Raw genomic sequence first — 13,877 nt, 5'->3', positions numbered from 1 at the left:
AATATGAGACAGCGCAGATGGCTGAGTTAGTGAAAGACTACGACTGTGAGATTAGCTACCACCCGGGGAAAGCTAATGTTTTGGCAGACTCATTGAATAGAAAAGCAGAATGTTATCACTCAATTATCACTCCAAGGACCGTTGCAGTCCGAGATACAGTGGTTCGAGCTTACAGTCTATGCTAGGGGCGAGGCCCCTAATCTTGCCACACTATCAGTACAGTCGACGTTGAGAGATAGAATTCGTGATGGGCAGTCCACTGATGAGCAGTTGCAAAAGTGGAGAGCTAGAGATGAAGCCAAGGGTCGAAAATTATATTCAGAGGTGGATGGTGTAGTTCGTTATCGAGATCGGTTATGGGTTCCTAGTGACAATGCTTTGAGAGATCTTATTATGAAAGAAGCACATGACACACCTTACTCCATCCATCCGGGAAGTACCAAGATGTACGAAGATTTGCAGCTATTATATTGGTGGCCAGGCATGAAGAGGGACATCCTGAGATTTGTATCCGAATGCTTGACTTGTCAACAAGTCAAGGCAGAGCATCAAAGACCAGCGGGGAAACTAAAGACACTCCCTATTCCCGAGTGGAAATGGGAAAATATCACTATGGACTTTGTTGTGGGATTGCCAAAGACTGTTAAGGATTCAATGCTATATGGGTGATAGTTGATCGCCTTACTAAATCAGCGCATTTTCTGCCTATTAAGACAACTTTCACCATAATACAGTACGCCGACTTGTATATCCGAGAGATAGTTCGTTAGCATGGGATTCCGATATCTATTGTTTCTGACAGGGATCCGAGATTCACGTCGTCTTTTTGGAAAAGTCTGCATGCAGCAGTGGGGACCAAGTTATTATTCAGTACAGCATTCCATCCTCAAACTGATAGTCAGACCGAAAGAGTTATACAGATTTTGGAAGATCTACTGCGAGCATGTATTATCGATTTCCAAGGCAGTTGGGAACCAAAGTTACCTCTAGTGGAGTTCACCTACAATAATAGTTTCCAGTCATCTATCGGGATGGCTCCTTTTGAGGCACTTTATGGAAGAAAATGTCGATCTCCTATTCATTGGGACGAGGTTTGGGAAAGAAGAGATATTGGTCCGGATGTGGTTGAAGAGACTGCCGAGCTTGTAGTCAAAATTTGTGATAGATTGAAGACTGCGCAAAGCCGAAAAAAGAGTTTTGCGGACAAAAGATGAAGGGACTTAGAGTTTGCAGTGAGAGAGCATGTATTTGTGAAAATTGCACCTATGAAGGGTGTTATGCGTTTTGGGAAAAAAAGGAAGCTAAGTCCAAGATTTATTGGTCCATTCGAGATTTTGGAGAGGATTGAAACACTAGCTTATAGAGTGGCGTTGCCACCAGCGCTTTCAGGAGTTCACAATGTGTTCCATATTTCAATGCTACGGAAGTACATGTCGAATCCGTCACATGTGCTTAATTATGAACCACTTCAATTCTCCAAACACGACCTATGAAGAAAGACATGTCCAAATCTTGGCAAGGCAAGAAAGAAGATTGCGAAATAAAGTCATTCCAATGGTCAAGGTCAAGTGGCTAAATTACTCGGAAGAAGAAGCTACTTGGGAAACCTAGAGGGACTTGAAGAATCTCTATCCAGATTTATTCGGTAAGTTCTAATTTCGAGGATGAAATTTAATTTAAGGGGGGAGGAATTGTAAGGTCCAAAATTAAGACGGCGTAATCTAACTGCATGGAAATCTAAGAAAATATAAAAATGAGTAATTAATTGATTTCATTGCTAAATTATTTGTGTGACATCCATGATTTTATGTTAAATATGATTTAATTGTCATTTTTGCATAAAACTGTATTTTTAAGGAAATTTCAAGTTGCGATCGAGGAACGGAGACCGAGGGCTGAAAAACGTAAAATGATTTTATTAAATAATTATTTTTAAATATTCAAAATATGATTGTGGGTTTTTCATATTTTGAAAATGAGGGGTTTTGAGATTATTTTATACGCCGGGACATAAATTTTATTGGTGTTGGTTTTTCAACAAAAATATGAACTTTTTGGCAATCCGGCTATTTAATTCACAAACTATTTTTACCAAAACTTTGCTCTTTTTTTTATAATTCTAATTAAGACTAATGGGCTTAATTTAGGGGCTTAATAGGCCTAAAGCCTTGTTAGTATTTAATTAAGCTATATAATATATGTTTAATCAACCAAAACCCTACAACTCCTATTCAAAGTCACACCCACAATTCTAAATTTCCTCACCAAAGAACACGGCACACACACAAGAATTTTGAAAGAAAAATCGGTGGAAGCTTCAAAGAGAATTCAAGCCAAGGTTTTGCTATGTTCTTCGTCATCGTCAACGATTAATCGTGTGTTAATTACGCAAAGGCACACCTATTCTTTCCTTCAAACCATCATCACATCATAGTATTTTTTTATGCATGAAAAATTTGCAAAACAAGTAACACTTTATGTATTTTTTGTTTTTGCATATAACATGAAAGTTTCAAGTAGGATTTTTTATCCAAATTGTGTTGTTTATGTGCATAAAGGGGCTGCCATGTCTAGGAAGTGTTATGGTATTGTTTTACATGAATTTTAGACTCCTAGATAATCACCTAAACACCACACGGAAACCTGGAAACAAGCTGAACGCGAATTGTTGTCATAGGGGACCAAGGGCTTCGATTTTGTTCTTCACGGCTAGGCAAAGCGTTGGTTGGTTCCAAGGGCTAGCCAAGGTCGTGGGGGAGTCAGGGGTAGAGTCCTATCCATGCTAGGACTCGAGCTAAGTGGGCTGGGAGGAGTCCTTGTTGACAAGGACTCCTACCCGAAAACTGCTTGGAGTGTCGCGCAGGTTCAACGCTTGCGTGGGGGTTATGGGGCTCGGCTTGGGGTTCAAGTACTGGGTCAAGGTGCGTCCTAAGGGTCCTAGGCGAGTGCTGGAGAGGCTGGTTAGAGAGCCAAGTCATGGGCTAGAGTCCTAGGCACCAAAAACGTGAGGGTCATGCACATGCAATTCTCGGCCAGCTTAGGGTAGGTGTGTGAGGGCTTCGTTTTTATTTTGGGGTGGTTTCCGTGAGTTCCTTGGGTCCAGTAGGGTACTCTAGGGTGTTGGTCAGGGATTGGATCAACATGCCTTGGGGGTGACTCGATAAAATCAAGAGATGGCTCGGGGGCGAAGATTTAAGGTCGTTAGAGTTTTTTTATAATTTAAGAAAATTGAAAAACGGCTCACGGGGATCGAGTCGTGGTTCTTAAGGGCTAAAATAATATAAAAAGACAAAATTTAGAATTTAGAAATTTTATATTAAAGTTTGTGATTTTTCGTAATTAAAACGCCTTCAAAACGTCAAATTACGAATTAATTAAAAAGCCTAGTTTTTATGCTAAGTAAAATTATGGGAATTTTAATTTAGGTTTAAATAATTATTTGGGACAAGTTAGAGTCAATAAAATCAAGAAAATGTCAAAAACGTAAAAGGTCACGTCCGGGAGTAAAACGGTCTTTTTACACCGGAAAATTAGTAAGCATCATGGCAGTGCCCTATTTGCTGTTTGATTTGCTAAAATGATTATGTAACATGTTTATGGATTTTTATATGTGGAAAAAAGATATTTAAATGTTCATGAATTATTAAGGGGAAAATTTGGACATTTAAAATATATGTTGCATGCTTGTTTTCAAAATAAAATGATATTATATGCATGTTTTTATTAAGTGATGGAAATATGACATGTTGAAGGACGTGAAGGATTGTGACTACTCCATGTTGGAAATATCGTGAGGATTATGGTCTCAGTGGGAGCCCGACGGTCGTGTTTCCTTGGATACGGATACGAATACGAATACGAATATGTTAATACGTTGGCCAGGGCCCAATTGACCGGTGAGAGTGTTGCTAGTGTCCCCCGCCGCTCAGTATTGTGGTTTTTTTTAGATGGATCCATCGTCCAATACGATCAAGAATACAAGTCACAATCACGATCTGAATTCAACAAACACGAACATGAATATGAACATGAATATGAATACGAATATGGATATGAATATGAATATGTTTACGTGATATGCTTATGTTTTGAAAATGTTTGTGTTTGAAGTTATGCATATTAAGAAAATGATATTTTAAGTACAAGTATTTTTCACTGTTATATGTTAATTGTATTACGTATTACTTGTTATCAAGATAGGATGTGTTGAGTCTTTAGACTCACTAGGTGTGTTGATACAGGTGATGTTAATAATTTTGATTTTGGAGGACTTGATGGGTGACCTTGCTGGACTGTCGGTGCACATAACCCGAGGACCAGCGCTTCTATTTCCGTATTTAAGTTTATGATTTTAAGTTAAAAATTTTTACGACATTTTATTTATGCTTTTTGAGAGATTTTGAGAGGTTTAGTATGTGCTACACTTTTCAACATTTGTTGCTTTTTAGGTTGGTAAAACGTCTTACGATTTCTTGTTTTGACTTTTCCCTTTGGATTTTCAAAGTTAGGGGATGGTTTATTTTAAAATGGTGCAAAATTATTTTTATGTATATGTATATGTTTAGGCCGAAGATTTGAGGGTTTTAAAAAAAAATATTTCTAGTATTTTTTAAGAAAACAGATAAACAGACGTTTCATATATTATATCACTCGAACCGAACATGATATAAAAATTATAATTCGGGTTTTTGAAAAAATTTACAATTAAGGTCGGTGACTTATACATGATAGTCTATCTGTTATCAAAATCTAAAGTTTGGGTCTCGATTTAAAAAAATGTATTTAGTAAGTTTTAAATGTAGATATTTGGGTATTAAAAATAATTTGGGCATCAAATTTTTATTCTTTCAAGAACACACGTCATGAAGTCCAAATCCAAATCCATCTGACCCATTAGTGGCCCATTATACGAGTCATCATTCAGTCTTCATAACATGTGTCCGGTCATCGATTGTCGGCCTCAGTTACGGCGGCGAATCGCCGTGATGATTCTCTTCTCCTCAAGCTCCGCCTTCTCCAAATCTTAGTATTTGCGGACAGAAAAGGAATATGGCTACAGTTCCATCCAAGCTTTACTCAGGTCCGTACATTACGAATCTCGTTTCGTCCTCCTGTGGTGAAAAATAAGTTGAAGTATTCGAAAAATGTTAACTCGCGGTTTAAATCAGTTTGTATACATGACATTCGTTGTGGAGTATTTAGTGTCTGAGAGGGCTAAAACATGCTATTTTCTAAAAATTAAACGATATTTTGAAAAAGATTTTCTCTGGTGTTTGCATTCATTTACAATTTGTGTGTGCCGCTTATCTTGCGGTATCAATGACATTTCTGATTTGCAGATGATGTCAGCTTACTGATGGTACTCATGGACGCAAACCCCTTCTTTTGGAACTCTGTGAAATCTAATTACCTCTTCTCCGAGTTCTTAACACATGTAATTGTTTTCCCCATTTATCCCTTCTTGAAAGAAAACTAACGCGTTTATGTTTTACTTAAAAATTGGATTTTGAAGATTAGAGCTTTTCATTGCAGGTATTAGCATTCTTGAATTCAATATTCCTATTAAATCAGTTCAACCAAGTGGTAGTGATTGCAACTGGATACAATTCTTGTGACTACATATTTGATTCCGCAGCTTTGCATGGTCAGAATCAGAGGGCGGAGAGTTTACTGCAGAAGTTGGAGGACTTTCTGGACAAGGATGAGTCACTTTGTCTTGAAAACTCGGTCAATGGTCCCAGTGTCTCACTTCTCTCTGGATCCCTTTCCATGGCCCTTTGCTGTATCCTCACCGTAGAAACATTTTCTTCAATTATGGATTCTTTTTAATATTTGTACTTCCTTTTTTTGGAAGCTTGCAAAAGTCGTGTTGTTACAAAATATATGTTTTGTGTGACTTATGTTGACATTTCAGACATTCAGAGGGTGTTTCGGTCAGGTCCTTTTCATCCACAGCCTCGGGTGAGTTTGAGCTTGATGCAGTTCCCTGTTTTGAAGTTACTGAATATTAGTAGCTACTTTCTAAATGAATTCCATTTTTCATTACCGAGCGAAGAGAGGACACCCCTTCCCTTCTGTCCCCCGCGTTTCAAGCAGATACAGACATGCTACTAAGTGGCTTTACATCTCAATAAAATCTGAAATATTGAAAAAATAAGTGTAGTAAATTATTTAATCTGTTTTATTCTTCTCTTAATTTCTATGTAAGCCTTTTGGTATCATGAATAGCTTACACAATCAGTTAAATTCTTTCCATATTTCTGTTCTTTGATGTTTTTACAATATCATTATTGGGTTTCACTGATTGATCAATGTCTGATAATGACAGATATTATGCTTACATGGATCTCCAGATGGGCCTGGACAGTGTGTATTTTAGATTTCCCAAGCTTATTCACTTACTTTCACCAGTGCATGTTCTGAATTGGTTTCATTGTGCAGATATGTTGCAATCATGAATTCAATTTTCTCTGCTCAGCGCTTAATGGTAATAGTTCAATTCATGATCATCCGCTTTTGATGACAAATTTTGATGATACATTGTGTTAATTTATCTAGTTATTTGATTTTTGGCTGGCTAAGTATGAAGAAGTAGAGCTGTGAATTTCATCAAGAGTTACTCTTGAATTTGTAATTTGCTTCGTTTTTTTTATGTCTGCATGACAATCTTTACCTCCAAATCCAGAGTGATCTTCATTTAAGACAACAAACCAGTGTTATCTTTTGCATTCTTGTTGTACGTGCAAGGCTTCGGTAGTTAATTGTATTACATCGAGTTATTTCAGTTATGATGTTAAGTTCTACCCCATGAAGAATGTTCAATCATTCACAAAGGTGGCTTTCTATTTTGTTCTTTAGTTTTTCAGAGTGTTGGTAGGATACTAATTGTTTGATTAAAAAGTCAATTTCCTCTGGTGCTCCAAGAATATAGCTCATTTTTTTCCGAAATTACCAGGGTGCATTACTGCGTTGATGTCTGATCTTGAGGATATCAAAACTTTTCAAACTTTGATATTCTTGATGTGATTAACATAACCATTGGGAAATATCATGATAATATCATGATAATCTTATATGTCATAAGCACCTATCTGTATGTATTTTTTGTTCCTCTTTCAGGTTCCTATTGATTCATGTGTAATTGGAGGTCAACACTCTGCTTTTCTGCAACAGGTAGCACATGTGTGCTGTGTCCTGATTTTGTTTCATGGGTTATTTTTTCCATCTTTAACATGGTGTTTTTCATTGGTCTTTTGACTGTCAAGGATGCATGTCTTGCAACAGGCCTCTTATATAACTGGTGGGGTGTATCTGAAACCACAGCTACTGGATGGACTGTTTCAGTATCTAGCGGTAGGTACTTTAGTATACAAATATGGACAAAACTAGCTAATACACAGTTGGAGAGTAATGATATCGGTTTAGTGCCAGAAGTATAGATTTGTGGAGGCAAACATTCATTATTCACCATTATTTTGTGCATTAAGTTCAACCTAAATTTCTACTTGAAATGAGTATGAATTTTTCAGAGTTCATGTGTTTGCAGTCTGGTAATAATATGGGTTTATCCTGATATGCAGACAGTTTTTGCCACCGATCTGCATTCCCGTGCCATTTTACAACTTCCTAAGCCTGTGGGAGTGGATTTCCGTGCGTCGTAAGTTCATTGATAATTAGCGCACTAATTTTATTGAATTCGGCCAAAATTATTTTTGTCAGTGTAGCGAATGTGTTATTCGTGTTTCTTAGAATCTAAATGATATTAGCCTCTTCTCTATCTTATTTTTATACTCGGGATTTTTTTCTCCACATTTCATCTGTATTTGCCTTATAGAAATTGCATGTATTTGGTTATTAATGTTCTCCAGGTTGGCACCATCAATGAACCACACAAGTAATTTTTTGTGGGCCACAACTTGATTTGTATACTTAAATGCAGTGAAGGACTTCTTATCGAAATTAGTTAATTGCTGCATCTTTATTTCAATTTTGTTTCAGCGTGATCACAGTGCCGCTTATATTCTCCTATAATATCTTTCCTGTCATCTTGCTACTTTTCATCCTAACAAGCATATTTCCTGCATCTTCTGTTTAAATATTGTCTAAGAATGACAATAAATTCCCTCTCGGCCATAGCTCTGAGTTCCCTCATGTTTTTTCTTATTATCTGATATAAGCAAAAGATTTATGGGTGTAATCATAATGGTTGAACTTCATTTCATTGCTTTCTTGGCAAGGTTATGAATTCTCTGTTTCTCATTGCAATCCTCCCTGGCCAAGCTTGTGTGCAAACTCATTTCCAATTTGGCTCTACCATGTAATGTGTATTTAACTGGAATGACTCACTTAATTTGATTATTAGTCCATCATGTGATTTGAATTATTGTGCGTGGATCGACTCTGGGTGCACTGTTGCCATGTATCTTCATATCACCGTTGATGTCCCTCAGAAGGAGAGCAAGCAAGCAAGCAAGCATTTACTTAGTTGTGGTTTGCTATGCTAAAAACAGCCAAGATGACTGATTTTTTATTATTCTGATATTTCTCACTCTCTCTGATCTTATCTATGCCACGAACGGACAGGTGTTTCTGCCACAAAAACACAATCGATATGGGCTTCATATGTTCTGTTTGTCTGTCTATATTCTGCGAGCACCAGAAGAAATGCTCAACCTGCGGGTGAGCTCCCTTGTATTGCTTGCGACTTTTGCTGATGTTATATTCTATGGTAGTGTTTGCAGATGTTTAAAAAAAGTGATTATGGACTTTTCTTTTGTAAAATTCAACATCTTTGTAAAAGAAAAGTCCATAAATAATTTTTTTTAGCATTTGCAAACACTACATTTATAAATTTTCTGATCGAGCTGCTAATCACTACAATTTGCTACTGTGGTTATTAAGCTGTCGTCTACTCTACTCTACTCTACTTTATTGGATAGCGTGCACAAACACGCAGATGCCTACATATAACACAACATACTTATTTTCAGACTAAGACACTTTTTTCCCTCCATCATTCAAAACAAATTAATTGCACAAACACGCAGATGCCTACATAACACAGCATACTTATTTTCAGACTAAGACACTTTTTTCCCTCCATCATTCAAAACAAATTATATGAACCAATGATTATGTCTGATTATAAATTTTATGAAGTGGATCTAATTGAACTGTGGTTTCCAAAGTGCAACAATAATAAATAACCTGATTCCATTAGGCCTCAAAAGTTGGAATATTTTCGTTCTGGTGCATCTGGCCGTTTTTATGATAAGCTTTAGCCATCTTTTGTTCCGTTCTATTACCATATCGATTGGAACAATATAATTTAACGGTAAAACAGTTAAAAAAAGTTCTCTTTGCGTGGATTTTGTAACTGACATTTTTCAGATGAAGAATTGACCATCAAAACGTATGGTAGAAACAGGAATACTTGTGTATAAAACGGAGGATGTGTGGTTCCAACGAAAGATGAAATTGTCTTATCTGCACTATTTTTCATATACGATACATCCTAACTTTATTTATCCTGCAAAATTTTTGGAACTGCAGATCAGTTTTTGGTCAATACCAAGCACAAAACTCCTCAGGACCGGATCAAAAGAGAAATGCGTTTTAAGTTGTATTACCGAGTTAAATTTATGTTCTCTATCATGGTTTGCTTGAACTGTACTGTATTTGAAGATATATACCCCCTCCCCAGTCATCAATTTACGCATGTTATGTAAGTTTGTGTTCTATCGTCTGTGCTTGGGAACTATACAATGGAATCACAAGTAAGAAGCGTGGGCATTTCGGATCCTTTGTTTGGAGTCTGGACCTTGGCAACCTTTTTGTAGCTAAAAGACCATGTTTGCGTGCGAAAATGATCAGCATAGTTGACGACTATGGTTCTTGAATGATTTGTTGAAGGGGAAATTCTATCCCACCCCGTAGGGTGAGAGTCACATGATTTCACGTGGAGTCCATGCATATCAACGGTCTGAGATGGGCTGCACCGGGGTAAAGAAAATCGATGGGATACATGGAATGGGACAGATGATAGTCCGATTCGGCGAAGGTGAAAAGCAACTTTCCTTGGCAATGTGCCAGCAAAACAAAAGCAAACTCTTCTTCGTTTCGAAAATAAAACGGGTTTCAGAAAATAAAATAAAGTTATATTATTTAAAATCATATAATAATTATCATATGATTAATCAAATTATATTATTTATTGCCATCTACATACTGTTATCACACTCATTCTATATCCTTGGCTCGTCCGATGCACAAATCAAGCCGTACTTTTGGCTCTAAACCTTCTACCATTGAAGTGTCATTACATTTTCAAGGCACTCACTGTGTTTCAACATACTAACGGAAACATGTTTATGGATCAGAATGGAGGAAAATGCAAAACTAATGGACTATAAAACTGAGTACAGTCTCGAAGCTGCGGTCTGCAAGTACCGTAATGCTAAGGTTTCGGGGTTTGATGCATTTGGCATCTCCTCCAAACGGATGGTTGGGAGCTCGACCAGAGAAAGAATGCACATTAAACCCGAAACTTGGGTTGGTTGATAGAAAGTTGTATTTGAGAGTGACCTCAAAATTCAGAGCATAAGATTACATTTGAGAGCAGAGACAAAACTGGCTTCAAGACACTGCACTATATAAATTGAACTGACTGATTTATTTATCAAAACATTATCTCTATAAATATAGCTCAAACTACCCTGCAACTATACTATATGTACAGATCCTGACATGATCATTTTATATAATCAGGCAATTATTCTCAAATAAATATATAACATAATAGATAAAAATGAGAAATTTATTAGGCTGGAGACCCAAGTTGTAATCAAGTGGTATCCCGGTTACAAAGATTGTAACCTGATATAAGAGAGCTCAAGCCGAAGGCAGCAAAGGCAAGAAATGACACAGAGATTGATGCACTGGCCATCAATGTAAACTGGTCTTTCCCCCAGTTAGAAATCCAGTCGTCCACCCTCGTTGCTGCTGATGAAGATGCTGAGATCAAAAGATAAGCCAGAATCTGCAAACGCAAGAAAAAGGTGTTGCTTAGCAACTAAGGGTGACAATATGCTTCGAATACTCAGAATGTCTTGCGACAACTCAAACCAATGGCAAGTTGAGGCTATGACTTGCCTGATCCATTGAAAAATTAAAATGGTAACGTATATGGTGAGAGAATACGTGATTTTCCGTGCCTAAACTGTATGCTACATCAAATGCTTGGAAACCAGAATATACAAACCCGATAATGTTCACAACTAGACAATACCTGCATATCAAAACAAGGTAAATGTTCAATATTCATCAGATAATTCGATCACAAACAGAGCATAATGAAGACTAAATATTCTCGTGTGACTGATACAAACTAATTTGGGACTAAAGCGTATGATGATTGCAAGAAAAATGAGGAAAAATTAGTGATGAAATAATCTTGAGAATTCATGTGTTAAGCAGAGATTTTATAGGTGTATAGCAACGGTTGATTGCTTGGGCATTCTTGGCAGGGAAAAAGATTATATATATTGGGATCGTGCAAGACGACTAGGGCCAAGTTGCCCTCGAGTGAAGAAATAATGTAATTTTCCAAAAACTTTTCTCATCATTGAACACTAAATTGTCCCTGCAACCCCTATAAAAGTTATTCATTGACCAAGAAACCAAATTTACACACGTTTGTGCATGAAACTGAGAATAACTTGAGGAAAAAACCATAAGATTATACCTATACTCCTTATATCGATCAAAAGAATCACCACTCCACCCCTTAGTCTTATCAGCAGCCATAATCGAAAATGAAACCAAACATAAGATTACTTCCAACACTCTAAACACCAAGTCAACCTTTCTCGCTGCTGCACTCCTCTCCGACCTCCTCAAAATCGATGCAGCGGCCCTCGAACGCCTCTCCTCCCCAACTTGATTCTCCCCACCACCGCTATTGACATATCCTTCCTCTAAGTGACCACCGCCACCGTGGACTACCCCTATCTTCTTCACCCCAGGTGGCGGCTCCTCCATCACCAACCTATTCAATCCCAACACCACCGGAGACCCCCCTTTCGACGGAAATTCATGGTTCTCCGACATGGGTTTTTCCCTCCTGCCACCTTTCACTCCTGAAATGGGATAACTCCCCGTAAAACCATGATTCTCAGAGGCGGGCTTCTCCGAATGCGGCCATGGCCTCCACCCCATCCTCCCGGCTACCGGAGAACTGACCGGAAAATTCGAAGCCCCCGGAGAAGGCACGGGAGAATAGTACTTATCAACTGAAACAACTGATTTAAGACTCTTGTTGGTTGAATTATCGTTTTCCTGTTGGAAACAAGGGTCGTCGGAGCGTAGGGGAGATTCCGAACGGAGAGGGGAGTGCCACGAGTCAACCTGGCTCGCCGTGGAATCGGTGTCGGACATTGATAAGTGGCCGTTGCTACCTCTCCGGTGGCTTCTTTTACTATGATTACTGCTACGGTCTGCGTTTTCCATCGGATTGAATCGCTGCCTGACGAAGATTGCGGTTTGATCTTTGTGATGGAATTTGAATTCAAAAAAGGAAAACAACAAAAAAAGCGAAGGAAAAAGGAAATTGAAATGGAAACTTTGAGAAAGAAAATTAAAGTTAAAGCGTCTGTGGGCTTTTCTTTGTGTGTTTCTTTAAACTTTGTGAAGTTTGATAATTAATATTTAAATCTAGTATAATTACAATTATGTCCAATATAAAAATAACATTTCTTGCTATTTACACTTTATTTTATGTTTTAACCATATTTTTTTTATGTTACTTCAAAACAAAAATATAATTTTATGTGGAATAAATATAAATGACTATAATAATTAAATTAAAATGCCAATATTATAGTGTAATATTAGAATCTAATATCGTAATTCAAAACAAATTATCTTATGCAAGATGATAGATTTAAAAAAGGGACGCAATTTTATATCTGAGAACAAAATAAATTGGATATTATAAAAAAGTTTTAAGTATAGTGATATTAATATACATACATGATCATAATTTTAAAAATAAAATTGAGATAAATTTTTGTAATTCCAAAAATTGAAATGGGAATTTATTAATATACCTAGTTTCACCATTTAATCGGTGGTTAACCTTAAAATAAGGGGAGCCGCTTGGAGATAATAATATTAATATTATGAGTAAGTCTCTTGTGAGACGATCTCACGAATCTTTATCTGTAAGATGGGTCAACTCTACCGATATTCATAATAAAAAATAATATTTTTAGCATAAAAAGTAATATTTTTTCATGGATGACCCAAAAAAGAGATTCGTCTCACAAAATACGATATGTGAGACCGTTTCATACAAGTTTTGCCTAATATTATTCACCTAATTCAATAACCTATAATTCTTATGATAAATAATCCTTATCTTGTACCAGCAAGTCAACAAATATTGGGATCAGTCTCCCTGGTATTATTTTTTTATTTGACTGATGACCCAATTTACAGTTCTCAAAAAATAAAATATTTAAATGAAATACTTCGTATCAATATATGTGGCATAATATGAAATGTAAATAAAGCGAACACTATTGAAGTAATCTTTATGCTTTCTTTGATTTCTTCCCATGTGTCTTTCGTAATGCACATAAAAAAAAAAAAGAAAAAAAAAAGAGCAGTCTTCATGTTCAAATCTGCTTTTCAAGTCACTTTCACACTCACTCAAAGTATATTTCATTTAATGATAGCCCACTAATAATTCCACCTTTCCACCTCTCACTTTTCAATTGCTTCCTCGTGAATCAATTTCACAAATTTATGTACAAAACGTCACCAATATTAAAAGTGGACAATTCTATGAAAACTAAGTACATGTGTGGCCAAAGTTA

The 13,877-nt window shown here is 36.8% G+C and overlaps 2 protein-coding genes across 3 annotated transcripts; one reads left to right on the top strand and one right to left on the bottom strand.

The window, feature by feature from the left end:
- Window positions 1-4,852: 4,852 nt before the first annotated feature.
- On the top strand, window positions 4,853-9,804 carry LOC140821442 (general transcription and DNA repair factor IIH subunit TFB4). Of its 2 annotated transcripts, none has more exons than XR_012115741.1 (11): window positions 4,853-5,080; window positions 5,340-5,434; window positions 5,533-5,782; window positions 5,915-5,961; window positions 6,329-6,366; window positions 6,442-6,487; window positions 7,120-7,173; window positions 7,266-7,353; window positions 7,581-7,657; window positions 8,584-8,679; window positions 9,553-9,804. XR_012115741.1 is itself a non-coding variant. In XM_073181940.1 (11 exons), exons 1-11 carry the CDS (start codon window positions 5,050-5,052, stop codon window positions 9,617-9,619), a joined length of 870 nt encoding a protein of 289 aa, XP_073038041.1. In that variant the 5' UTR covers window positions 4,853-5,049; the 3' UTR covers window positions 9,620-9,804. The 2 variants fall into 2 exon arrangements, 1 of the variants encoding a protein (XP_073038041.1); XM_073181940.1 differs by having other exon boundaries at window positions 7,285-7,353.
- Window positions 9,805-10,653: 849 nt separating this feature from the next.
- On the bottom strand, window positions 10,654-12,675 carry LOC140821441 (uncharacterized). Its single transcript, XM_073181939.1, has 3 exons — window positions 11,744-12,675; window positions 11,152-11,287; window positions 10,654-11,038 (listed from the first exon to the last, which is right to left on the bottom strand). Exons 1-3 carry the CDS (start codon window positions 12,505-12,507, stop codon window positions 10,844-10,846), a joined length of 1,095 nt encoding a protein of 364 aa, XP_073038040.1. The 5' UTR covers window positions 12,508-12,675; the 3' UTR covers window positions 10,654-10,843.
- Between the last annotated feature and the right edge of the window lie 1,202 nt (window positions 12,676-13,877).

Source organism: Primulina eburnea, unplaced genomic scaffold (genome assembly GCF_022965805.1).
Source record: "Primulina eburnea isolate SZY01 unplaced genomic scaffold, ASM2296580v1 ctg567_ERROPOS1600000+, whole genome shotgun sequence".
In the NCBI taxonomy this organism is placed as follows: Eukaryota; Viridiplantae; Streptophyta; class Magnoliopsida; order Lamiales; family Gesneriaceae; genus Primulina; species Primulina eburnea.
Note: the sequence above shows the minus strand (reverse complement) of the source record. Positions and strands in the feature narration are given on the sequence as shown.

What these genes read in the sequence shown, in the direction of transcription:
- LOC140821442 (XM_073181940.1), top strand. Translation starts at nt 5,050, where the DNA reads ATGGCTACAGTTCCATCCAAGCTTTACTCAG. An exon ending in CTTTTCATCCACAGCCTCGG is followed by an intron (nt 5,962 to 6,328) that starts GTGAGTTTGAGC and finishes TGATAATGACAG; the next exon opens with ATATTATGCTTACATGGATC. An exon ending in TCTCCAGATGGGCCTGGACA is followed by an intron (nt 6,367 to 6,441) that starts GTGTGTATTTTA and finishes TTCATTGTGCAG; the next exon opens with ATATGTTGCAATCATGAATT.
- LOC140821441 (XM_073181939.1), bottom strand. Translation starts at nt 12,507, where the DNA reads ATGGAAAACGCAGACCGTAGCAGTAATCATAGTAAAAGAAGCCACCGG. An exon ending in GATCGATATAAGGAGTATAG is followed by an intron (nt 11,288 to 11,743) that starts GTATAATCTTAT and finishes TTTGATATGCAG; the next exon opens with GTATTGTCTAGTTGTGAACA. An exon ending in TTAATTTTTCAATGGATCAG is followed by an intron (nt 11,039 to 11,151) that starts GCAAGTCATAGC and finishes TTGCGTTTGCAG; the next exon opens with ATTCTGGCTTATCTTTTGAT.